This window comes from Pseudophryne corroboree, chromosome 2, assembly GCF_028390025.1.
Source record: "Pseudophryne corroboree isolate aPseCor3 chromosome 2, aPseCor3.hap2, whole genome shotgun sequence".
In the NCBI taxonomy this organism is placed as follows: Eukaryota; Metazoa; Chordata; class Amphibia; order Anura; family Myobatrachidae; genus Pseudophryne; species Pseudophryne corroboree.
This window is the reverse complement of record NC_086445.1, coordinates 859,437,817-859,465,431: the sequence shown is the minus strand read 5'-3', so window position 1 is coordinate 859,465,431 and position 27,615 is coordinate 859,437,817. Positions and strand designations below refer to the sequence as shown.

The window sequence follows — 27,615 nt, the reverse complement described above, 5'->3', positions numbered from 1 at the left end:
TAATGTGTAAAAAGGGGACGCTGTCTGCCGTAATGTGTAAAAAAGGGGGGCGCTGTCTGCCTTAATGTGTAAAACGGGGGACGCCGTCTGCTGTATTGTGTAAAAAGGGGGACGCTGTCTGCCATAATGTGTAAAAAGGGGGACGTGGTCTACCATAATGTGTAAAAAGGGGGATGCTGTCTGCCGTAATGTGTAAAAAGGGGGACGCTGTCTGCCGTATTGTGTAAAAAGGGGGACGCTGTCTGCCGTAATGTGCAAAAAGGGGGACGCTGTCTGCCGTAATGTGCAAAAAGGGGGACTGTCTGCCGTAATGTGTAAAAGGGGCTCTACCTGGTGTAGTGGCGCTACTGTGCAGCATAATTTGAATAATGGAGACTACTGTGCACCGTAGTATGAATTGGTATTATTTTGTGGTCATGCCCCTTCCCCATGAAGCCACGACCCTATATATTTTTCACGCGCCTACGGCGCGCACTGCCCCTATCTTGCATGGGGGAGCCAATGCCGTTTCTTGCACACAGCGCAAAAATGCCTAGTTACAGCACTGGCGTGCGTATACTATAATAACATATTTCATGATTATCAGATAGCCATGTGAGCTGAAAATAATAGCCGCTTTTGTTGTGCATCTATAAAATCAACAATGGGCTCGTGCCCTCAACATAAAATCTCTAGTTAACAATATCAATCAAATACATGCGGGTGTATTTAATGGCATGCTCACTCTGTGTATATTAAATTAGCATGACTGATGTGCAGTCCTGATAGCTGTAATGTAAGCAGCTGTTAATATGAATTATGAATTAATCTAGGGCTCGCGCCCGCAACATCGGGGGACATAAGGGTCTATTCATAAAGCAGTGAAAATAGTGGAGAATTGAGCCAGTGGAGAAGTTGCCCATAGCAACCAATCAGCTTTGAAGTAACATTTGTCAAGTGCATCCTATAAAATTATATGTAGCAGCTGAGTGGTTGCTATGGGCAACTTTTCCATCGGCTCACTTCTCCGCTCTTTTCACTGCTTCATGAATAGACCCCAGTACCTTAAAAAGCACCGGATATGCTAACCATATGTACCCTGCTCTCTCCTAACGATCGTTTCACTCACAATTACCGGATTGAGCAGAGTTATAAAACAGCTTTTACCAATCATCATGCTTGGCATTTGCTTGACATCTCTACCAACCTATAGTAAAAGCCTGTTATTTTCTCAATAGACTAAGGCACTCTCCTTTGCCGGGTGATAGCCTGTCATTTCTATTTAATTCACTTCAAGGGAACACTCCAGAATATAGCCATGTAAGTCCCATATCATTATTAAGAACGGGGCAAATAAGTCATAATGAATTTATATATAATATAAAGTATATATTATATCAGAATAGACATAACTCCATCTTATCAAAATCATTAATTTCAATAATTAAATACCCTATATAAAATTTACAAAATATAAATAATCACAGTTAATACAAAAAAAGTGATAAAGTGTAGTCTGATTGTGATGATTTGAATATGTGAATAACATAAGTGTATAATGATTAGATGCGAATAATATAAATATGTGATATGTATAAAATTATATATATATATATATATATATATATATATATATATATATATATATATAGTCCCAGAAGAAAAGAAACCAGCACCTCCAAATTACTGCATAATAAAATCTTTATCAAAAAATAAGATCTTAAAAGCACCAGAGGCAAGAAACATTAGTAGAAGCACATGGGGTGTCAAAAAACTGCATAATATCATATCACCATTTCAACGTGGTAAGTAGAGCAAGCCTCCAGCAACAAACAGGTAGGTCGACAGCTGTTTCGGTGCTCAGAGGCACCTTCTTCATGGACAGTCAACCTGTAATGAAAAGTGTGTCTCTTATACCCACCAGAAACGAGTAAAATATGCTCACCTAATTGGAAACTGGGCGCAGCTGTATCAATCAGGCATCGTCTCCACAAAACAAACTACAACCTACTAGTAATGGGCAATATTATAGTAAATCATTAATTAATGCCCCAAAACAACTAGATTACAATACTCTATATACTGGCAGGTATATTAGACACACCTAAACATGCTAAACAAAAAAGTGATAAAACAAAAACCAAAAAACCAAGAATAGGAACAAAATAACTTAATCAGGATATATAGAGTCCCTAACAGATTATTGTATCCTATAGAAAGCAACCAAATCCTTGACTCTCATTTAGTCCATTCGGTGCAACAGAATTGAGTCGGGCTATCCAATGGGCTTCACGCTGGAGTAAAATACGTCCACGATCACCCCCTCGTCTCAGTGGGGGGACACAATCTATTGGCATGCAGCGAAAATCTTTAATGGTATGTCCACTCATCACAAAGTGCTTAGCCACTGGTGGTGTATTCAAGTCCAATGTAACATAGGCTTTTTTTTATAGAGGAACGGTGCATTGAAATTCTCTCCTTCAATGTCCTAATTGTTTTCCCAACGTATAGTAGACGGCACGGACAGGATATAAGAAGCCCATTGGATAGCCCGACTCAATTCTGTTGCACCGAATGGACTAAATGAGAGTCAAGGATTTGGTTGCTTTCTATAGGATACAATAATCTGTTAGGGACTCTATATATCCTGATTAAGTTATTTTGTTCCTATTCTTGGTTTCTCTAACGTCCTAGTGGATGCTGGGAACTCCGTAAGGACCATGGGGAATAGCGGGCTCCGAAGGAGGCTGGGCACTCTAGAAAGATCTTAGACTACCTGGTGTGCACTGGCTCCTCCCACCATGACCCTCCTCCAAGCCCCAGTTAGATTTCGTGCCCGGCCGAGGTTGGATGCACACTAGGGGCTCTCCTGAGCTCTTAGAAAGTTATAGTCTTAGAATTTGTTCTTTTCAGTGAGACCTGCTGGCAACAGGCTCACTGCAGCGAGGGACTAAGGGGAGAAGAAGCGAACTCGCCTGCTTGCAGCCGGATTGGGCTTCTTAGGCTACTGGACACCATTAGCTCCAGAGGGATCGACCGCAGGCCCAGCCTTGATGTTCGGTCCCGGAGCCGCGCCGCCGTCCCCCTTACAGAGCCAGAAGCAAGAAGATGGTCCGGAAAATCGGCGGCATGAAGACTCAGTCTTCACCAAGGTAGCGCACAGCACTGCAGCTGTGCGCCATTGCTCCTCTCACACACTTCATACTCCGGTCACTGAGGGTGCAGGGCGCTGGGGGGGGGCGCCCTGAGGCAGCAATAAAAACACCTTGGCTGGCAAAAATACCTCAATATATAGCCCCAGGGGCTATATATGAGGTAAATACCCCTGCCAAAAGTTCATAAAAAACGGGAGAATAGGCCGCGAAAAAGGGGCGGAGCCTATCTCCTCAGCACACTGGCGCCATTTTCCCTCACAGCTCCGTTGGAGGGAAGCTCCCTGGCTCTCCCCTGCAGTCTACAAGGGTTAAAAAAAGAGAGAGGGGGCACTAAATTTAGGCGCAGTATACATTATATATATATAGATATAAAGCTATAGGGGACATAACTCAGTTAGTCCCTGCAGTATATAGCGCTCTGGTGTGTGCTGGCATACTCTCACTCTGTCCCCCCAAAGGGCTTTTGTGGGTCCTGTCCTCGTTTAGAGCATTCCCTGTGTGTCTGCGGTGTGTCGGTACGGCTGTGTCGACATGTTGAATGAGGAGGCTTATATGGTGACGGAACAGAGGCCGATATATGTGATGTCGCCCCCTGTGGGGCCGACACCAGAGTGGATAGAGAGGTAAAAGGTATTAACCGACAGTATCAACTCCTTACATAAAAGGGTGGATGACGTAACAGCTGTGGGACAGCCGGCTTCGCAGCCCGCGCCTGCCCAGGCGTCTCAAAGGCCATCAGGGGCTCAAAAACGCCCGCTCTCTCAGATGGCAGACACAGATGTCGACACGGAGTCTGACTCCAGTGTCGACAAGGTGGAGACATATACACAATCCAATCCGTGACTTGATCCCGGCAATAAAAAATGTGTTATACATTTCTGACTTTAACCTCTATAAATGGGTTTTAGGTTTGGGGAGAAAAAACAGGCAGTGTTTTGTTCCCCCATCAGATGAATAAATGAAGTGTGTGAAAAGCGTGGGTTCCCCCGTTAAGAAACTGGTAATTTATAAAAAGTTACTGATGGCGTACCCTTTCCCGCCAGGAGGATAAGTTACGCTGGGAGATATCCCCTAGGGTGGATAAGGCGCTCACACGTTTGTCAAAAAAGGTGGCACTGCCGTCTTAGGATACGGCCACTTTAATAGGTACCTGTTGATAAAAAAAAAAAAAAAACAGGAGGCTATCCTGAAGTCTGTATTTACACACTCAGGTACTAGACTGAGACCTGCAGATAGTGCTGCTGCAGCGTGGTTGGTGACCCTGTCAAACAGGGATAATAGTTGGCAAACATAAAAACATATTAAAGACGTTGTCTTATATATGGGGGATGCACAGAGGGATATTTTGCCGGCTGGCATCCAAAATAAATGTAATGTCCATTCTGTCAGGAGGGTATTAGAGACCTGTCACTGGACAGGTGATGCTGACTTAAAAAGCGCATAGAGAGCCTTATAAGAGTGAGGAATTATTTGGGGATGGTCTCTGGGACCTCGTATCCACAGCAACTGCTGGGAAGAAATAATTTTACCTCAGGTTTCCTCACAGAAAAAGGTACAGTCCTTTCGGCTTCAGAAAAGCAAGCGGGTCAAATGGCGCTTCCTTTCTGTACAGAGACAAGGGTAGAGGGAAAAAGCTGCACCAGTCAGCCTGTTCCCAGAATCAAGATTTTTCCCCCGCCTCCTGTGAGTACACACCATGACGCGGGTGCTCCACAGGTGTAGCCAGGTACGGTGGGGGGCCGCCTAAAAAATTTCAGCAATTAGTGGGCTCGCTCACAGGTGGATCCCTGTTTCTTCCAAGTTGTATTTCAGGGGTACAAGCTGGAATTAGAGATGTCTCCCCCCAGCCGTTTCCTAAAATATGCCTTGCTGACAACTCCCTCAAGCAGGGAGGCTGTGCTAGAGGCAATTAATAAGCGGTATTCCCAGCAGGTAATACTCAAGGTGCCCCTACTTCAACAAGGACGGGGTTACTATTCCACACGGGTTGGGGTACCGAAACCGCATGGTTCGGTGTGACCCATTTTATATTTAAAATCCTTGAACATAAAAAAATTCAAGTTCAAGATGGAATCGCTCAGGGCGGTTATTGCAAGCCTGGACGAGGGGGATTACATGGTATCCCGGGACATCAAGGATGCTTACCTGCATGTCCCCATTTACCATCCTCGCCAGGAGTACCTCAGATTTGTGGTACAGGATTACCATTACCAAGTCCAGACACTGCCGTTTGGACTGTACATGGCACCGAGGGTGTTTTATCAAGGTAATGGCCGAAATGATGATACTCCTTCAAAAAAAAGGGAGTTGTAATTATCCCGTAATTGGACAATCTCCTTATAAGGGCGAGGTCCAAGGAGCAGTTGGTAGTCGGGGTAGCACTATTTTGGAAAGTGCTACAACAGCATAGGTGGATTCTAAACAGTCCAAAGTCACAGCTGGTCTACTGTTCCTGGGGATGGTTCTGGACATAAACCAGAAATAGTGTTTCTCCCGGAGGAGAAAGCCAAGGAGTTGTCATCTCTAGTCAGAGACCTCCTGAAACCAAAATAGGTAGCGGTGCATCATTGCACGCGAGTCCTGGGAAAAATGGTAGCTTCTTACGAAGCAATCCCATTAGGCAGGTTCCATACAAGAACTTTTCAGAGGGACCTGTTGGACAAGTGGTCCGGATCGCATTTTCCGATGCATAGGCTGATAACCCTGTCTCCAAGGACCAGGGTATCTCTACTGTGGTGGCTGCAGAGTGCCCATCTTCAAGAGGGCCGCAGGTTCGGCATACAGGACTAGGTCCTAGTGACCATGGATTCCAGCCTTTGAGGCTGGGGGGCAGTCGCATAGGGAAGAAACTTCCAGGGACTTTGGTCAAGTCAGGTTATTTCCCTACACATAAATATTCTGGATCTGAGGGCCATTTACAATGCCCTGAGGCCAGCAAGGCCTCTGCTTCAAAACCAGCCGGTACTGGTCCAATCAGACAACATCACGGCAGTCGCCCTTGTAATCAACAGGGCGGCACAAAAAGCAGGATGGCGATGGCAGAAGCCACAAGGATTCTCCGATAGGCGGAAAATCATGTGTTAGCACTGTCAGCAGTGTTCATTCCCGGAGTGGACAACTGGGAAGCAGATCTTCTCAACAGACACGACCTCCACCCGGGAGAATGGGGACTTCCTCCAGAAGTCTTCCAATAGGATTGTACACCATTGGGAAAGGCCACAGGTGGACATGATGGCGTCCCGCCTTAACAAAAAGCTATAAAAGATATTGCTCCAGGTCAAGGGACCCTCAGGCGATAGCTATGGACGCTCTGGTAACACCGTGGGTGTACCAGTTGGTTTAGGTGTTCTCCCCTCTGCCTCTCATACCAAAGGTACTGAGAATAATAAGAAGGCGAGGAGTAAGAACGATACTCGTGGATGGCCAAGAAGAGCTTGGTACCCAGAACTTCAAGAATTTATATCAGAGGACCAATGGCCTCTGCCACTCAGTCAGGACCTGCGGCAGCAGGGGCCCTGTCTGTTCCAAGACTTACCGCGGCTGCGTTTGACGGCATGGCGGTTGAACGCCGGATCCTGAAGGAAAAGGGTATTCCGGAGGAAGTAATTCCTACGCTTACTAAAGCCAGGAAAGAGGTTACAGCAACTCATTATCACCGCATATGGCGAAAATATGTTGCATGGCGTGAGGCCGAAAGGGCCCCAACAGAGGAATTTCAACTAGGTCGATTTCTGCATTTCCTGCAAGCAGGAGTGACTATGGGCCTTAAATTGGGTTCCATTAAGGTACAGATCTCGGCTCTGTCGATTTTCTTTCAAAAAAGAACTAGCTTCAGTACCTGAAGTTCAGACATTTATAAAAGGAGTGCTGCATAGTCAGCCCCCGTTTGTGCCTCCTGTGGCACCTTGGGATCTCAACGTGGTGTTGAGTTTCTTAAAATCACTTTGGTTTGAACCACTAAAAACCGTGGATCTGAAATATCTCACATGGAAGGTGGTTATGTTATTGGCCTTGGCTTCTGCCAGGCGAGTATCAGAATTGGCGGCTTTGTCTTGTAAAAGCCCTTATTTGATTTTCCATATGGATAGGGCAGAATTGAGGACTCGTCCCCAGTTTCTCCCTAAGGTGGTGTCAGCGTTTCACCTGAACCAGCCTATTGTGGTGCCTGCGGCTACTAAGGATTTGGAGGACTCCAAGTTGCTAGACGTTGTCAGGGCCCTGAAAATATATGTTTCCAGGACGGCTGGAGTCAGAAAATCTGACTCGCTGTTTATCCTATATGCACCCAACAAACTGGGTGCTCCTGCTTCTAAGCAGACTATTGCTCGTTGGATTTGTAGTACAATTCAACTTGCACATACTGTGGCAGGCCTGCCACAGCCAAAATCTGTCAATGCCCATTCCACAAGGAAGGTGGGCTCATCTTGGGCGGCTGCCCGAGGGGTCTCGGCTTTACAACTTTGCCGAGCAGCTACTTGGTCAGGGGCAAACACGTTTGCAAAATTCTAAAAATTTGATACCCTGGCTGAGGAGGACCTGGAGTTCTCTCATTCGGTGCTGCAGAGTCATCCGCACTCTCCCACCCGTTTGGGAGCTTTGGTATAATCCCCATGGTCCTTACGGAGTTCCCAGCATCCACTAGGACGTTAGAGAAAATAAGAATTTACTCACCGGTAATTCTATTTCTCGTAGTCCGTAGTGGATGCTGGCCGCCCATCCCAAGTGCGGTTTATCTGCATTACTTGTACATAGTTATTGTTAACTAAATCGGGTTATTGTTGAGCCATCTGTTGAGAGGCTCTATTGTTTCATACTGTTAACTGTGTTTCATATCACGAGTTGTATGGTGTGATTGGTGTGGCTGGTATGAGTCTTACCCGGGATTCAAAATCCTTCCTTATTGTGTACGCTCGTCCGGGCACAGTACCTAACTGAGGCTTGGAGGAGGGTCATGGTGGGAGGAGCCAGTGCACACCAGGTAGTCTAAGATCTTTCTAGAGTCCCCAGCCTCCTTCGGAGCCCGCTATTCCCCATGGTCCTTACGGAGTTCCCAGCATCCACTACGGACTACGAGAAATAGAATTACCGGTGAGTAAATTCTTATTTTTTTGGTTTTTGTTTTCTCACTTTTTTGTTTAGCATGTTTAGGTGTGTCTAATATACCTGCCAGTATATAGAGTATTGTAATCTAGTTGTTTTGGGGCATTAATTAATGATTTACTATAATATTGCCCATTACTAGTAGGTTGTAGTTTGTTTTGTGGAGACGATGCCTGATTGATACAGCTGCGCCCAGTTTCCAATTAGGTGAGCATATTTTACTCGTTTCTGGTGGGTATAAGAGAGACACTTTTCATTACAGGTTGACTGTCCATGAGGAAGGTGCCTCTGAGCACCGAAACAGCTGTCGACCTACCTGTTTGTTGCTGGAGGCTTGCTCTACTTACCACGTTGAAATGGTGATATGATAGTATGCAGTTTTTTGACACCCCATGTGCTTCTACTAATGTTTCTTGCCTCTGGTGCTTTTAAGATCTTATTTTTTGATAAAGATTTTATTATGCAGTAATTTGGAGGTGCTGGTTTCTTTTCTTCTGGGACTATTGTAACATATTATGTATCCAGCACTCCTAACATGGACAATACTGTGTGCGGCAGGCTATACCACTAATATATATATATATATATATATATATATATATATATATATAATGGAAAGTGATGAAGGCTTAAGCGGATATAATCTACATATAACATATTAACTGTATTATAACCAACACACGTGATAAAAACACTTCTTATATAATATCTCATTATTAATACTTTTAATGCAGGGTGATTCAAAAGTCGCAGTACACCCTTTTGTTTAAAAAACGGTGCAGGAAATGGGAAAACTGAATACTCCAGTAAGGTATGGGTGAGGTGGGCTATCTTTTAGGGTATGTACCGAACATGGGCGCCATCTTGAAATCGGCCATCTTGAATCTAAGTCAGTTTTCCCATTTTCTGCAGAGTTTTTGAAACAAAAGGGTGTACTGCGACTTTGACAAGGGTGTACTGCGACTTTGACAAGGGTGTACTGCGACTTTTGAATCGCCCTGTAGATCTGCCCATAGTATAAAATATATAAACAAAATATATAGAATAAATAAATCAAAATAAATTAATTTCATTTAATGCCCTTGCAATATATAACATAGATTGGGGGTGCATGTATCTCTTACACATGCCCCCTACAAACAGGGTTAAACCTAATTATTCCGTTTAAAAAGCCCCATAGTAGTTACAGTATGTACGTTTAATCCATGTGGTTGTAAATCATCTATTAGGAAAGTCCATTGGCTTTTCTCTTTTCAATAGTTTCTGTGTTACATTGCCACCCCTTATTCCTAGATGTAACTTTTCTAGTCTGAATACTTTAAGATCATTGGAATTTACCAGAGTGGTATTCATAGAAATGTCTGGCTACAGATGTTAATTATTTAAACCTACTCAAATATGTTTTAAAGTTCCTAACAGAATCAGCATGTTCTAATACCCTCTGTTTAAGGGGTCTCGTTGCTGTGCCTACTGTATATCATTTCTCACCAGGGCAAGTTAGACAGTAAACCACTCCCGTGATTTTACAATTAATTTAATTATGAATTTCATATGTCCTGTCAAACTTGTCCTAGAATTCTGTTGTCCGTTGTAATGTAACTACAGGCTTTACATTCTCCTCATTTAAATTATCCAGTTACTGTCGTTCTCTGTTTCATTTTACTTGTGTAATGACTGTGAACCAGTTTATCTCTTAGATTTACTGATCGTCTCCAGCTTAGTATTGTTCTGGGTCCCATAGTTTTTGCCAGGTCTGGATCTAATGGACCGGTGTTTAGAATTCATTTTCTGTATATCCTGCCATTCTGTGCAAAAATCTCCACCGACCCTTGTTATTTCAGATTTCTCTTCAATTATATTGGGAAAGAGGAGGGAATTTCTCTCTCTTCTACTAGCCTCATTTATTTAACACCCCTTTTGCTATAACATCTTTTGACAAGCATATCCGTCAATTCTTTTGCCCTCTTATCAAATTGTGAGGGATCTGAATCATTTCTTTTGAGACGTAAAAATTCCCCTTTGGGGATTCCTCTCAAGACAGGAGGGAAATGGGCACTGGATCTATGTAGCACACTATTGGTTGCCATATGTTTCCTGTAGCTATCTGTAGAAATATGTCCATTTTCCACACTTTTACATTCAAGAAGGTGACCTCAAGTCAATTTCAAATTTAGATTGTTGATGTTGAGCTTATTTTAAATCTCTCACGAGGACCATCCCAAAGTATTAGGAGATCGTCTATATATCTCATCCATCCATATATATGTGCTTCGTCTATGCCACTAAATACAATGGTCTCCTCCCACCACCCCAAATAAATATTTGCATAGGTGGGACACAAGCATGAAAACATATGTACAAGGCAAGTACAAGTGGTACAGCGAGAATGTGTTTTCTACTGCAATCTATATAGGGTGTTATACAGGAGATAGACATTAAAAAGGTCGACAGTCAACACAAAGGAAAGTAGGGTTTTGGGGTTTTTTTGAGGGGGGGGGGGGGGGTGTTATTTCATGTTTTTAAACATATTATACCCAAATGAAATGCTTTGCTTGCCACACTTCGAGCAAGATTACTAAAGGTGATAGTTTGTGACATGGATAGTAAATGCGCAAAAGTTGTAAAAACATGAAAAAACCCTAAAAAATTAAGTGTCGACCATATGTGTATATAGGGTGAACTAACAGCGCCAAAAGATGTAGTAAACATTTTTTTTCACAGTATGTCAATTGCAAATGTACCCCAAAAGAACAGCTAGTCACTACAATGCCACTCCCCTTTTTTCTGTATATGGGGCGTCTGCTCGATCTTAGGTACGATCTGCACTTGTACGTGTGCCGGATAGATAAAAATTGGAAAAGCGAATAAGAACAAAGCGACCATAGGTGGTAGATATTCTGAGTGACTATAAAAAGATTTTCTTAACAAATAAAATGGGGTTTATTGCACAGAACGTTTTAAGACAATTGCACATAAAAAGACAGTGAATAGACAAAAATGTTGCTTTTTTAAAAAAAAAACGTTACACAATTTGTTAAAAAACCATTCCAAAGGGAACATAAAAGACAAGATTAAAATGGTGCTAAAAATTCATGCACTAAAAGATGCTAAAAATTAGAGACAACTATGGGGTATATTTACTAAGCTCCTGATTTTGACCGAGATGGTGTTTTTTCTTCAAAGTGTCATCTCGGGAATTTACTAAACTCAAATCACGGCAGTGATGAGGGCATTCGTATTTTTTTGGAACTCAAAGAAAAAAATTATGAATGAATACACCATCGGTCAAATACGCCTGTTATTTGGTAGAACTCGGTAATTTACTAAAAAGTGTAATTCACAAACACTGCCGGCAATAGCCAAACACTGCCGTGAAACAATACAAATCGTAAAAAAATGCTAAAATAAAACAGACCTGCTTTTTTTAACCGTGTTCTGATAGGCATGCACGGATCCATGAGATCCGTGCATGTTTATCAGTGGGAAGGGGTGGGAAAGTGTTACATTTTCTGGTAAAAAATGCGTGGGGTCCCCCCTCCTAAGCAAAACCAGCCTCAGGCTCTTTGAGTCGGTCCTGGTTGAAAAAATATGGGGGTGAAAAATGACAGGGGTTCCCCGTATTTAATCAACCAGCACCGGGCTCTGCGCCTGGTCCTGGTTCCAAAAATACGGGGACAAAAAGCGTAGGGGTCCCCCGTATTTTTGAAACCAGCACCGGGCTCCACTAGCCAGGTACATAATGCCACAGCCGGGGGACACTTTTATATTGGTCCCTGCGGCCCTGGCATTACATACCCAACTAGTCACCCCTGGCCGGGGTACCCTGGAGGAGTGGGGACCCCTTCAATCAAGGGGTCCCCCCCCTCCAGCCACCCAAGGACCAGGGGTGAAGCCCGAGGCTGTCCCCCCCCATCCAAGGGCGGCGGATGGGGGGCTGATAGCCTTTTTGTAAAAATGTGAATATTGTTTTTAGTAGCAGTACTAAAAGTCCCAGCAAGCCTCCCCCACAAGCTGGTACTTGGAGAACCACAAGTATCAGCATGCGGTGGAAAACCGGGCCCGCTGGTACCTGTTGTACTACTACTAAAAAAATACCACAATAAAAACAGGAGACACACACCTTGAAAGTATAAGATTATTACATACATGCACACCTCCAAACATACATACTTACCTATGTTCACACGAGGGTCGGTCCTCTTCTCCATATAGAATCCATGGGGTACCTGTGGGAAAAATTATACTCACATAATCCAGTGTAGATCGGTCCTCTTCTGTTCTTTGTATAATCCACGTACTTTACAAAATAAAAAAATGGACACCCGACCACGCACTGAAAGGGGCCCCATGTTTTCACATGGGACCCCTTTCCCCGACTGCCAGGACCCCCCCTGACTTCTGTCTAAGAGGGTTCCTTCAGCCAATCAGGGAGCGCCACGTTGTGGCACCCTCCTGATTGGCTGTGTGCTCCTGTAGTGTCTGTCAGGCAGCACACGGCAGTGATACAATGTAGCGCCTATGCGCTCCATTGTAACCAATGGTGGGAACTTTGCGGACAGCGGTTGACCGAAAGTAACCTCACCGCTGTCCGCAAAGTTCCCACCATTGGTTACAATGGAGCGCATAGGCGCTACATTGTACCTCTGCTGTGTGCTGTCTGACAGGCACTACAGGAGCACACAGCCAATCAGGAGGGTGCCACGACGTGGCACTCCCTGATTGGCTGAAGGAACCCTCTTAGACAGAAGTCAGGGGGGGGGGGGTCCTGGCAGTAGGGGAAAGGGGTCCCATGTGAAAACATGGAGCCCCTTTCAGTGCGTGGTCGGGTGTCCGTTTTTTTATTTTGCAAAGTACGTGGATTATACAAAGAACAGAAGAGGACCGACCTACACTGGATTATGTGAGTATAATTTTTTCCACAGGTACCCCATGGATTCTACATGGAGAAGAGGACCGACCCTCGTGTGAACATAGGTAAGTATGTATGTTTGGAGGTGTGCATGTATGTAATAAACTTATACTTTTAAGGTGTGTGTCTCCTGTTTTTATTGGGGTATTTTTTTAGTAGTAGTACAACAGGTACCAGCGGGCCCGGTTTTCCACCGCATGCTGGTACTTGTGGTTCTCCAAGTACCAGCTTGCGGGGGAGGCTTGCTGGGACTTGTAGTACTGCTACTAAAAACAATATTCACAATTTTACAAAAAGGCTATCAGCCCCCCATCCGCCGCCCTTGGATGGGGGGGGACAGCCTCGGGCTTCACCCCTGGCCCTTGGGTGGCTGGAGGGGGGACCCCTTGATTTAAGGGGTTCCCACTCCCCCAGGGTACCCCGGCCAGGGGTGACTAGTTGGGTATGTAATGCCAGGGCCGCAGGGACCAATATAAAAGTGTCCCCCGGCTGTGGCATTATGTACCTGGCTAATGGAGCCCGGTGCTGCTTTCAGAAATACGGGGGACCCCTACGCTTTTTGTCCCCCAATTATTTTTGGAATCAGGACCAGGCGCAGAGCCCGGTGCTGGTTGATTAAATATGGGGGAACCCATGTCATTTTCCCCCCCAGATTTTTTCAACCAGCACCGGCTCAAAGAGCCCGAGGCTGGTTTTGTTTAGGAGGGGGGACCCCACGCATTTTTTGGGGGGATTTTTAACAATTTTTTTTTTTTTACGAAAGGTGCACAATGAAGCCCAGCACGGATCTCACAGATCCGGCAGAGATTCATTTTGTTAATGTCGGCAGTGTTTTACAATTAACTCCCGTAAAACACTTCAAAAAAATACGAATGACATCGACATCGGCAAATACGAAAATGCAGAATACGACAGCTTAGTAAATTAGTCGTAATAAATTCAAAAAGTTGCAATTTTACACTTTCGATGTCATTCGTGTTTGAACTTTAACCTCATTCGGAAAAATACGAATTTTTGTAAATTTACCCCAATGTGTCTAAAAATTATGTAAAAAGATAAATGTATACAAGATTTTGTTAAAAAGTAAAAACAGCTTAACTGAGGATTTCAGTTAAGGATTTCACCCCTTGATGAAGTCAGACCAGACGAAACGCGTTGGATGATTCCTGCCTACTACTGAAATCCTCAGTTAAGCTGTTTTTACTTTTTAACAAAATCTTGTATACATTTATCTTTTTACATAATTTTTAGACACATAGTTGTCTCTAATTTTTCGCATCTTTTAGTGCATGAATTTTTAGCACCATTTTAATCTTGTCTTTTATGTGCCCTTTGGAATGGTTTTTTAACAAATTGTGTAACGGTTTTTAAAAAAAAAAGCAACATTTTTGTCTATTCACTGTCTTTTTATGTGCAATTGTCTTAAAACGTTCTGTGCAGGGGGCGTGGCCTAGCGTCAGAGCTGTTTGGCAGCAAACTCAGGGAGCTCCCTCTATTCACCCCTTAAAGTGTGGGAATCCCTCTTTCAGGATGCCTCTACATTATCCCTGCCATTGCCCACGGCAGCAGCAAGCCCACGGCATTCGTCCCGAGTCGCGGGACGGCTTGTGAGAGCTCTCCCGATCCGCGGCCTACTCCTGAACCGGAAGCCGGGGACTAGATTTCTCACTCCTGCCCGGCGACGAGCTCCGTGGCCGGATCGCGGACGCGACGGCGGAAACGGGAGCCCGGGGAGCCGTGTGGTAGCGGTTGTTAGCTGCCCCTGCACCCCTCCTTGGTCCTCTCCCTCATGCCCCTCGTCTCCACAGGATATTGCCCCTGTTCCCCCACTGTTTCCCTGGCCCAGGAGGCAAGAGAGGGCGGCCATCTTTGGACTGCAGCTCTTACTGATCTCCAGGCACACTGCTGCTGTGCTGCTGCATATGCTGTGTCTCTGCATTCAACACATTAATTGGCCGCCTGCTAGCTCCCCCACTGTTATTGGACTTTAAAGGCAAACAGAGCTGTCTTACCCCAGCCACCCGGAGGATTGAGCTGAAAACTGCCTCCCCGGCACCTCACACTAACCTCCACTGCTGTAGGCTGCTCTCAGAAGACCTGAGACGGAGGGAGACGGGAGCTGCACTGTCACTGTTGCGGATCGTCGATGGTGCGGTGAGGAACTCTCCCCTCCTAACTCCCTGTGACCTGTACACCTTCTCCCGCTGCCTGCGGACCCGCGGGACCATTGGTTACCTAGCTATGTGCCTGCCTGCCTGATGTTGCACTAAGGCCACGTGGGGGCTTTTGCACGGTGACGACCCACATGCTGCATACTGCCGAGGATATGTGAAAGTGTAATTCTATATTGCTTTATTTGAAGACCGATCACATGGTGAGAGGGATTAAGAAAAATAAGGCCAAGACCAAGCCGGATGCGACCCCATCCCCTGCGATCCGACATTCGTCGGACCTACGTCAGTTCTTATCTACTCCAACCTCAATCCCCGCTACTTCCTCAACTGTTCCGACCTCCCCGATTCTGCACGGTCCGGTAGACGACATGACATCTCCCGGGACTCCGTTGCCTCCACAGGCCCCCTCTCTGTCTGCGGAGATAAGCGAGATATTATCTCATGTGAGGTCACTCCCCACGAAGCAAGACTTCTCAGCCTTGGAGACTCGCTTACTTTCCACCATCACTCAGGAAGTGACAGTGCTCCGACAAGATATGTCCCAAATTGCGACTCGTGTTGATGTCCTGGAACGCCATGAATCATCTACTGTGGATTCTCTGACTAAATTTCGGGAGGTGCTATCTCACCAACGGGACGATATTTCTTTTCTAAAATCACGCATTGAGGATATGGATAATCGCGGCCGGCGAAATAATATCAGAGTCAGAGGCTTACCTGAGAGTGTCCAACAGGCTGACCTGACAACCGCCTTATCTACGATATTTGGAGAACTTATCGACCTGGATCCGAACAAGGACATTATATTTGACAGAGCTCACCGAGCCCTCCGTCCTCGTGGCTTACCCTCCGATAGACCACGAGATGTGATTTGCAGGCTCCATTATTATGCCCAAAAAGAGGAAATAATTAGGTCGGCCCGTCAGCTGGACAGCATTGACTTTCAAGGGGACAAGATTCAGATATTTCCTGACCTCGCCTGGTCGACCTTACAACAACGTCGAGCCTTGAAACCTCTTACAGACTCTCTCAGGAAACTCGAGCTGAAATACAGATGGGGCTTCCCTTTCTCCCTCCAGGTTTCTCATGGTGGCAAAGTCGCAAGTCTCTCTAGACCTTCGGATTCACAGGCCTTCTTCACGATCTTAGGAATTCCTCCGGTACCGTTACCAGATTGGGACGCTTTTCACCACCTACCGGAATTACCTGTTGTGCTCCCTCCAGACGACGCGTGGCAACAAGTTCGTTCCCCACGGATGCGGGGATCTACTCCTGGTCCACGTTCTTCAGAGCCTCCCTGAATGAGAAGTCTCGTCCCGTATGGAAGTAAACTTACTTGCTACCCATGCTATACACTGAGTTGTTGTTGTTGTTGTTGTTGTTGTTGTTTTTTCCTAAATAATGCTATGTGTTGCTCACACGTGAGATCGGTTTTTGTAACTTAGTAATAGTACACAGTTGCTATGGTTTCATAGATAAGCGATGTGGTATCGTCGACATGTTATTTTGGTCTATTTCTATACCGAATTCATTATCTTGTTGACGATGCTCACATACACAATTGACCAGCCTTCATGAAACCTGGTCTGATAGTTTGAGGATTATATGTAGACTTTTATATAAGCTTTTATATTTTTTTATTTTTGTTTCACTTATGCCTTTTGTGCACACCTCGGTAATATCTCACATTTGTTTAGATTCTATCTTGTGCATAGTCACTGTCCTGGACCCCCCGTAGGACCCCCACTATGCTGCATCCCCTGTCTCTTTGGACTGGGAGTCGGCAGGATTCCGCTCCTGTCCTTTTTGCAGCAGTCCTTTTTGTAGTATTATCATCTCTGTTTATTGTCAAAGTACTTTACGGCGTGGTTTCCCACGCTGCATCTTTTTTTTTCTTCTTTTCTCTTCTTTCCCTTTTTTCCTATTTCTTTCCCTTGCTGCTCTTCCTTTCCCTCCCCCAGTGTCTGCCGTAGGGAAGACTATTGTGAAGCAATTAGATCCGCCTGATAATGGGGGTGTATGATCTACATGTAACTACCCTTAACGTCAAAGGGTTGAATGTCCCTGAGAAAAGGTCTAAACTTCTTAAATGGCTTAGAGATGAGAAAGTTGATGTTGCTTTTATTCAGGAAACACATTTCAAGATGGGACACGTGCCGTCCCTAAAATGTCACTATTATCCTCATGTTTTCCTGTCTAATAACTCTGCTGGTAAGACATTGGGCATAGCCATATTACTGGCTCGCCACCTGCCTGTTCTTAACGTGACCTCCCATAGAATAGCTGAGGGTAGGGGGTTGCTGGTGAAATGTGACATACATGGTCAACGTTTCTCTTTCCTGAACATATACACTCCTAATGCTAAACAACCTTCCTTTATATCCTCAGTCCTAGATAACGTGGAACCTCTCTTGGAGGGGGTGGTGGTGATGGGAGGTGATCTAAATTGGACCCTAGATCCCCGCCAGGACAATTCTAAAAAGATCTCCAGCAGGCCGGAGAAGGAGCATAGGGGAGTGAGACGCGCCCTGCACGACCACCAGCTGATTGACACATGGAGACTGACACATCCTACTGAGATAGATTACTCCTTTTTCTCACACCCACATCAGACATATTCCAGAATTGATTACTTGTTTCTGAGCCACCGGCACTTACACCTCCTTTCTGATGCCTCTATAGGACAGATTGTGTGGTCAGATCATGCTCCAGTTAACCTCACTTTACGCTTGCCTCCCAATACACATCGCCAATGGTCCTGGCGTTTTAACGACACATTTCTGCAGGACGCAGACTGTAGGTCCCGAATCGATAACGCTTTAGATTCTTATATTTGTACCAATGACTTAGATGATATTTCCAAAGTCTCAGTCTGGGAAGCTCACAAATGTGTCATTAGGGGGGTTTGTGTTCAGATAGGATCCTTCCGCAAAAAGCAGAGGGAGAAACTTAGGAGTGATTTATTGTCTAAAATACAATCTCTCGAGCTCCTACACAAAAAATCCCAAACCTCACAACATTATGCCGATCTTGAAGCTGCTAGGGCAGATCTGAATAAGTTACTCTCGGATAGAGTCAAGTTTTCTTATCGGAAGTGCCGTAGCAGATACTATCAATGGGGCAATAAACCTGGGAAACTACTAGCCAAAGCACTTAGAGAACAACGTGCTCTTACTTTTATTCACACGATTAAAAATAGCCACGGTCAATCCCAACACCAGACACCCCACATCGCTAGGGCCTTTAGGACATATTATTCCACTCTGTATAACCTCTCCGGCCCGACCGGAAGAATTGATAAGTTGTCCCATCAAACAGCTATAGCTGACTACTTACGGGCCTTAGACTTCCCCACGCTATCCATAAAAGAAGTAGAAGATCTAGACGCCCCGTTTTCTACTGAGGAGGTTAAGAAAGCTATTGAATCCTCCCCCAACGGCAAGAGCCCCAGTCCCGATGGATATACCACTGCCTATTACAAAGCTTTTAAAGAGAAATTAGTCCCTATACTCACGAGAGCCTTCAATACCATATCAGAACAATCGCCTTTCTCCCCACAATCTCTTGAAGCCCATATTGCAGTTCTACCCAAGGAGGGTAAAGACCCCAGTCTTTGCTCCAGTTACCGGCCAATCTCACTATTAAATATAGACATAAAACTTTTTGCCAAACTGATTGCAAACCGTCTTAAACTATTATTACCTGGTCTGATACATGGTGATCAAGCTGGATTTGTTTTAGGCCGAGAAGCTAGGGATAATACCTCTAAAGTGCTCAACATGATTCACTATGCCGGCCAGCTTTCATCCCCATCAATCATACTGTCGACCGATGCTGAAAAAGCATTTGACAGAGTGGATTGGGACTTTCTGGCTGGTATACTGAAGCATCTGGGACTCGGTAACGCCTGTCTTCACAGAATTTTATCTCTTTATACCTCCCCGTCCGCCAAAATCAGGATTAATGGCTCCCTTTCTGATTCTTTTCCAATCTCCAATGGCACGCGACAGGGCTGTCCACTATCCCCATTGCTCTTTGTCCTTTGCATGGAAACATTAGCTCGAAGCATTAGGGCGAACCCGAGTATTTAGGGTCTGTTGGTAAAAGGGACTGAATACAAACTGGCATTATATGCCGACGATCTACTCGCTATAATCACAAAACCGGTCACTTCTTTTCCAAACTTGATGGTAGAATTTGATAAGTTTGGAGCCCTCTCTAACTTCAAAATAAATTACTCCAAATCTATTGCCATGAATTTAACTACTCCTCCTGATATAGTAGAGGGCTTGAAACATGCCTTCCCTTTTACCTGGCATGATCACAAATTAAAATATCTGGGGGTGTTACTGACCCAACGATTTTTCCAAATTATTCTCCCTAAATTTTATCCCCCTATTGGCTAGGCTTCGCCTAGACTTCCAGAAATGGAAGAAATTAAGACTGTCTTGGTTCGGCAGGATTAACGTTGTCAAAATGAATGCCCTCCCTAGGATACTATTCTTTCTCCAGACTCTTCCGATACACATCCCCCTGCTTTGGCTCCGAGACGTCCAGAATCTTATTCGTGCATTTGTGTGGGGCTGTAAGACACCCAGGTTTAAACACGACATTTTATTTAGGAGAAAACACCAAGGGGGGCAACAACTCCCACATATTCCTAACTACTACCACGCAGTACATTTGAATAGGATTCTGGAATGGACGCGTGCTAAAGACCGCAAACAATGGGTCCTACTAGAGGAGGGCTGTCTCCAACATTATATTGAAATTGCACCCTGGCTTCCTACCCTCCCGAAGGTTGCACACCCCACGGTCTCCCCCACGCTCAAATTATGGGCCACGCTGAGATCCCAGAGCCATATATCCTCCAAATGGTCCCCTCTAACCTCCCTTCTCTATAACTCCGAGTTTGCTCCAGGTCTTCATGGGACAGCCTTCGCTCCATGGGCGGAAGCCGGGATTTTTAGAGTCGGTCAGCTGGTGAGCTCGGGTAGGGTGCGCTCCTTTTCAGATGTCCAGTCTTCTTGGAACCTACATAGTGCTGAGTTTTGGAGGTTCCTGCAGGTTCATCATTTCATATCATCTTCTAAGAACCTCTCTGACATAACTAGGGATCTCACCGGGTTTGAAAGCCTATGCACCTCTCCCAGCTCTCCCACACATACTATCTCACAAATCTATGTGCTTATCATGGAAAACTTTTTCCCGCAGCCCCCTACCATTCTGGCTTCCTGGGAGAAGGAACTATCAGGGCTACCTTCGCAGATTAACTGGGAATCCGTATTTAAGAACGCCCAGGCGAGTTCTCTATGCTTATCGACACTAGAGACCCTCTATAAACTTATATATAGGTGGTATAGGACTCCTCGTGTTTTCAATAAAATGTTTCCCTCTCTCTCGAACCTGTGTTGGAGATGCAAAAACGCCCCAGGGAGTTTCATACATATTTGGTGGGATTGCCCTCTTATAACCCCATTTTGGGCATAGGTATTTAAATGCACCGAACAGATAGTGGGAGATGAGATCCCGAAAGACCAGGTTTTTGGCTCCTCAATCACACCCCCACAGGAACACACTCCTACAAACATTCCCTGTTGAGACACCTTAGCAACGCAGCAAAAGCGGTTGTTCCACTCCTTTGGAGATCCACCTCACCACCCTCGATTAAATTATGGTTCACAAAGGTCGATTACTTTTTAGATATGGAAGACCTTGTCTCCTTCTCATCCGGGAAAACCGTTAACTTTATAGCTATTTGGTTTCCCTGGTACGACTTCAAGGACACACCTCTATATCGGTCCTACATGGCGACATAACCCCCCTCTTATTTATATTCATATTCATTTTCATATCCATATTCATATTCCGATTATGATGTCTCTATAATATGGCTCAAACCCTTAATTGGTGGAGACCCCCCCTCCCCGTCCCCCAAACAACCTGTCCCTTCTGTGCAGACTCCCACACCTGACTCTACCCGTCTTAATTTTCCCTCTCTTCTCCTCTTCTCTCTCTTTTTCCTCTTTCCCATTTTCCTATGCTGTTTTGTTAAAATGTTCCTCATCTAGAAGTTCTGATGTTGTAAGTGAAGCAGACAAATTATTTTTCTACTCTGGACGCTCTATGCGTATTTTACTGACATATGTGATGTTTTTGTCCCTCCTCCTTTCTTTTTGGAAAAGTATTGCTGTAATGTTTTGTCTGCTGCTTTAATTAATAAAAAACAGTTTACATAAAAAAAAAACGTTCTGTGCAATAAACCCCATTTATTTGTTAAGAAAATCTTTTTATAGTCACTCAGAATATCTACCACCTATGGTCGCTTTGTTCTTATTCGCTTTTCCAATTTCGACCATATGTGTGTCGACCTTTTTTCATGTCATCCTTTTGCCCAATTGACCTTTTTTATGTCAACCTTTTAACTGTCTATCTAACAACAACCTCAAATCCATATGTTTCATGCAGACTTTCCGAGCAAATGATCTGCGATGTATGCAACCATTCCTAAATTATATTCCCATAGTACCTACTCTTATATCCAGTACTGCATGCTCTCTATATAGGGTACATATTTGGCAATATGTGAACCTGATATTCAACACCATCTGAATGGGTGTGGCATGATATGTCAACAGGGAATGTCAACATGGCCATAATGTTGACACAGACATTCATGTAGAAAGTAATGGAATATAAACATCCCCACTGTCGAGTACACACATATGCTCACATATTTTCTTCTTTCTTCATCTTACTATCCTCCTGACCGCAGGACAACATTGCTATGTGACTATATCATACAGCCCACCAAGAACCTTTGCAATCTGGTGGACCATTATGCAATAGTTAGCATCTATCCTTGTGTATCCATGCTTATTTCCCTTTAGAATGTAAGCTTGCGAGCAGGGCCTTCCTACCTTTACGTCAGTTATTACCCAGTTTTGTTTATCACTGCTGTTTACAATTGTAAAGTGCAACAGAATGTGCTGCATAATATAAGACACTTAATGAATAAATAATATATATCATGTGGGCCAGTGGTGACTTACCTGACACTGATAGCTGCAGCTGTTTCCCCAGTGCGGATTACGGGCCCTGCAGTCATGTGACCATCGCTTCTGGGTCAGACCTGTGATCCTCCTGCATTCTGGTATTCCTAACCCCTACCCTCCCGCTAGTGCCTAACTCCCCACCCACAGCCTGACCTCCTCCCCCTCTAACTCTTCTGCCCACAGCCTAACCAATATTCAATGTCGACAGTTCACATGTTGAGATTCTGACATGTTGATACATTGCCTGTCAACAAACGTCTGTTGGCATTGTAGTGCTGATGTTGTGAATGTTGACATTGAAATTGTCAACTTTATAACTTCATCCCATCTGAACTGCATAACAACAAGTATTCCTATTCTCCATACAATGGCATGCCCATTTAGTCTAGCTGCTTTTTATTATGTACAACATTTATTTGACCACTGGGACATATGGATTATAAGCATAGTATATGTCATCCTTTTGCCCCTATTGACCTTTTTCATGTCGACCTTTTAACTGTCTATCTAACAACAACCTCTCATCCATATGTTTCATGCAGACTTTCTGAGCAAATGATCTGCGATCTATGCAACCATTCTTTTGATCTCACCGCCTCCAGCTATCGCCATTCCCAAATTATATTCCCATTGTACCTACAGGTATTCCTTTTCTCCATATAATGGCATGCCCATTTAGAATAGCTGCTTTTTATTATGTACAACATTTATTTGACCACTGGGACATATGGATTATAAGCATAGTATATGTGTAAACAAGGATCCTTCTGTTCCTAGAATCTAACAAAAGTCTTTACCCTATTCCCATTTGTGCACCTGGTAGTGAATCGTTCCACAAAGAGGCTGCAATACAATCAGTAGGTGCCTCAGCAGGGCCATAATAGTGAATACTCACCATAACCATCAGGGTTGGAGCGGGGTGTGTAGAAGCTTTGCACACCGCAGGTCTTGCAGAAAGTATGTTTTGCTTTCTTAGTGTTGAAGGTGTAAGTTGTGAGGTTGTCTGCTCCCTGAACACACACAAAACACTGACGGTTAGTACTCATACTTTCCTCTTTATCTTTTACTGCAGAAAATAAAAAATGTACATACATATAAAGATGCACACACTTCAGTTCTGATCCATGTCTATTAACAAGATTTTTAATAATCTATCTACTAGTTTAGTAAGCGCCATACCACTGTGGGCATCACCAGCAAGCACTTACAGCTGCATTTAGTGAGTTTACTTCCATCTGCCTTGGTAACTGCTCCTCAGTCTATTGTATATTCTATTTTAAATTCAACAGTCATTTTCATGGTTTTAAACGATAACAAAACCTCAAATACAAGTTGTTTTTATGGAAAATAGCTACGGATTCCATTCACAAATACATTTGTGAAAGTTCTAGCTCCCTGGCAGAACATGAGATATTTACATTTGTATTTACAGTTGCTATTTAGCTGAGTGTAGACTATTGTTCTCGTTATTAGCCATTATTGGCAGAAGGTGGCTAAAAGTGACTGTGATCCAATGGTATTATGGTCACGAGATCTGGGAAAATGTCTCCCCATCATCTTACCTGTATCTCATGTGTTTATTCCAATAACCAGCTGTGACAGTTACATATATTTTTGTGACTGTTGAGAAACGTAGTTGTGTTATAAGCCAACTTGTGTTTATGGGGCAGATGTATTAAGCATGGAGAAGGCATAAAGAGGTGATAAAGCAGTGAGAAGTGCAAGGTGATGATAACGCACCAGCCAATCAGCTCCAATATGTAAATTGGCAGTTATGAGCTGATTGGCTGGTGCATTATCACCTTGCACTTATCACTTCCTTATGCCTTTTCCAGGCTTAAAACATCTGCCCCTTTGTTCTCTCTAGGATTGTTATATTTTTCTGATTTAAATACTGTTGCTGCTTTTCATGAGAATATATCCCCACACAGTGCGACACTGTGCTCTCCCGAGTACGCGGAAAATAGTGTACAAATATACATGAGGGTTCCACAGCGAATACAAATTTTGGAAACATTGTATGTTTACCTTCAGTAACTTGAAACGTGATGCGGGCACAATAAAGTGCCTGTTCTGCTTCTTCATACAAATGCTGCAGCTGCAAACAACAATTGAGAATGAACAAAAGATGACTTTGAGAAGACATGAGCACCATAAAACAGTTTCCCAATAGTTTCCTGTTTAGTAAAGATAAGTTACCAATTTATCAGCCAGACTGCAGACTTTTCTTATTTTCTCTATCGTCCTAGTGGATGCTGGGGTTCCTGAAAGGACCATGGGGAATAGCGGCTCCGCAGGAGACAGGGCACAAAAAGTAAAGCTTTCCGATCAGGTGGTGTGCACTGGCTCCTCCCCCTATGACCCTCCTCCAAGCCTCAGTTAGATTTTTGTGCCCGGCCGAGAAGGGTGCAATCTAGGTGGCTCTCCTAAAGAGCTGCTTAGAGAAAGTTTAGCTAGGTTTTTTTATTTTACAGTGAGTCCTGCTGGCAACAGGATCACTGCAACGAGGGACTTAGGGGAGAAGAAGTGAACTCACCTGCGTGCAGGATGGATTGGCTTCTTGGCTACTGGACATCAGCTCCAGAGGGACGATCACAGGTACAGCCTGGATGGTCACCGGAGCCTCGCCGCCGGCCCCCTTGCAGATGCTGAAACATGAAGAGGTCCAGAATCGGCGGCAGAAGACTCCTCAGTCTTCTAAAGGTAGCGCACAGCACTGCAGCTGTGCGCCATTTTCCTCTCAGCACACTTCACACGGCAGTCACTGAGGGTGCAGGGCGCTGGGAGGGGAGCGCCCTGGGAGGCAAATGAAAACCTATTTGGCTAAAAAATACCTCACATATAGCCTCCGGGGGCTATATGGAGATATTTAACCCCTGCCAGAATACACTAAAGAGCGGGAGACGAGCCCGCCGGAAAAGGGGCGGGGCCTATCTCCTCAGCACACAGCGCCATTTTCCTTACACAGCTCCGCTGGTCAGGACGGCTCCCAGGTCTCTCCCCTGCACTGCACTACAGAAACAGGGTAAAACAAGAGAGGGGGGGCAAAATAGTGGCAAAAATTATATTATAAAAGCAGCTATACAGGGAGCACTTATTATAAGGCTATCCCTGTCATATATAGCGCTTTTGGTGTGTGCTGGCAAACTCTCCCTCTGTCTCCCCAAAGGGCTAGTGGGGTCCTGTCTTCGTTAAGAGCATTCCCTGTGTGTCTGCTGTGTGTCGGTACGTGTGTGTCGACATGTATGAGGACGATATTGGTGTGGAGGCGGAGCAATTGCCAAATATGGGGATGTCACCTCCTAGGGGGTCGACACCAGAATGGATGCCTTTATTTATGGAATTACGGGATAGTGTCAACACGCTAAAACAGTCGTTTGACGACATGAGACGGCCGGACAATCAGTTAGTGCCTGTCCAGGCGCCTCAAACACCGTCAGGGGCGGTAAAACGCCCTTTGCCTCAGTCGGTCGACACAGACCCAGACACAGGCACTGATTCCAGTGGCGACGGTGACGAATCAACCGTATTTTCCAGTAGGGCCACACGTTATATGATTTTGGCAATGAAGGAGGCGTTACATTTAGCTGATACTACAGGTACCACTAAACAGGGTATTATGTGGGGTGTGAAAAAACTACCTATAGTTTTTCCCGAATCAGAAGAACTAAATGATGTATGTGATGAAGCGTGGGTTGCCCCCGATAAAAAGATGCTAATTTCAAAGAAGTTATTAGCTTTATACCCTTTCCCGTCAGAGGTTAGGGCGCGCTGGGAAACACCTCCTAGGGTGGACAAGGCGCTCACACGCTTATCTAAACAAGTGGCGTTACCCTCTCCTGAGACGGCCGCACTTAAAGATCCAGCAGATAGGAGGATGGAAAATATCCAAAAAAGTATATACACACATACAGGTGTTATACTACGACCAGCTATAGCGACAGCCTGGATGTGCAGTGCTGGAGTAGCTTGGTCAGAGTCCCTGATTGAAAATATTGATACCCTGGATAGGGACAATGTTTTACTGTCTTTAGAGCAAATAAAGGATGCATTTCTTTATATGCGTGATGCACAGAGGGATATCTGCACACTGGCATCACGGGTAAGTGCTATGTCCATTTCAGCCAGAAGAAGTTTATGGACGCGACAGTGGTCAGGCGATGCGGACTCAAAACGGCATATGGAAGTTTTGCCGTATAAAGGGGAGGAGTTATTTGGAGTCGGTCTATCAGATTTGGTGGCCACGGCTACAGCCGGGAAATCCACTTTTTTACCTCAAGCTACTCCCCAACAGAAAAAGACACCGACTTTTCAACCGCAGCCCTTTCGTTCCTTTAAAAACAAGAGAGCAAAGGGATATTCATATCTGCCACGAGGCAGAGGAAAGGGGAAGAGACACCAACAGGCAGCTCCTTCCCAGGAACAGAAGCCCTCCCCCGCTTCTACAAAAGCCTCAGCATGACGCTGGGGCTTCTCAAGCGGACTCGGGGGCGGTGGGCGGTCGTCTCAAGAATTTCAGCGCGCAGTGGGCTCACTCGCAGGTAGATCCCTGGATCCTGCAGATAATATCTCAGGGGTACAGGTTGGAACTAGAGACAGATCCGCCTCGCCGTTTCCTGAAGTCTGCCTTACCAACGTCCCCCTCCGAAAGGGAGACGGTTTTGGAAGCCATTCACAAGCTGTACTCTCAGCAGGTGATAGTCAAGGTACCTCTTCTACAACAGGGAAAGGGGTATTATTCCACTCTATTTGTGGTACCGAAGCCGGACGGCTCGGTAAGACCTATTCTAAATCTGAAGTCCTTGAACCTATACATAAAGAAGTTCAAGTTCAAAATGGAGTCACTCAGAGCAGTGATAGCGAACCTGGAAGAAGGGGACTTTATGGTGTCCTTGGACATCAAGGATGCGTACCTCCACGTTCCAATTTACCCCTCACACCAGGGGTACCTCAGGTTCGTTGTACAAAACTGTCACTATCAGTTTCAGACGCTGCCGTTCGGATTGTCCACGGCACCTCGAGTCTTTACAAAGGTAATGGCCGAGATGATGATTCTTCTTCGAAGAAAAGGCGTATTAATTATCCCATACTTGGACGATCTCCTAATAAGGGCAAGGTCCAGAGAACAGCTAGAGAGGGGATTAGCATTGTCTCAAGAAGTGCTAAAACAGCACGGCTGGATTCTGAATATTCCAAAATCCCAGTTAATGCCGACAACTCGTCTGCTGTTCCTGGGGATGATT

At 44.8% G+C, this 27,615-nt stretch overlaps 1 protein-coding gene across 1 annotated transcript in view; it reads right to left on the bottom strand.

Moving 5' to 3' along the window:
- CENPV (centromere protein V) overlaps positions 1-27,615 on the bottom strand; it is an 86,116-nt gene that overhangs the window by 21,487 nt on the left and 37,014 nt on the right. Inside the window, exons 3-4 of the mRNA XM_063955843.1 lie at positions 24,401-24,470; positions 23,268-23,382 (exon numbers count right to left, since the gene is read on the bottom strand). Of these exons, the coding sequence (XP_063811913.1) occupies positions 23,268-23,382; positions 24,401-24,470 (185 nt within the window). The remainder of the gene's footprint in view (positions 1-23,267; positions 23,383-24,400; positions 24,471-27,615) is intronic.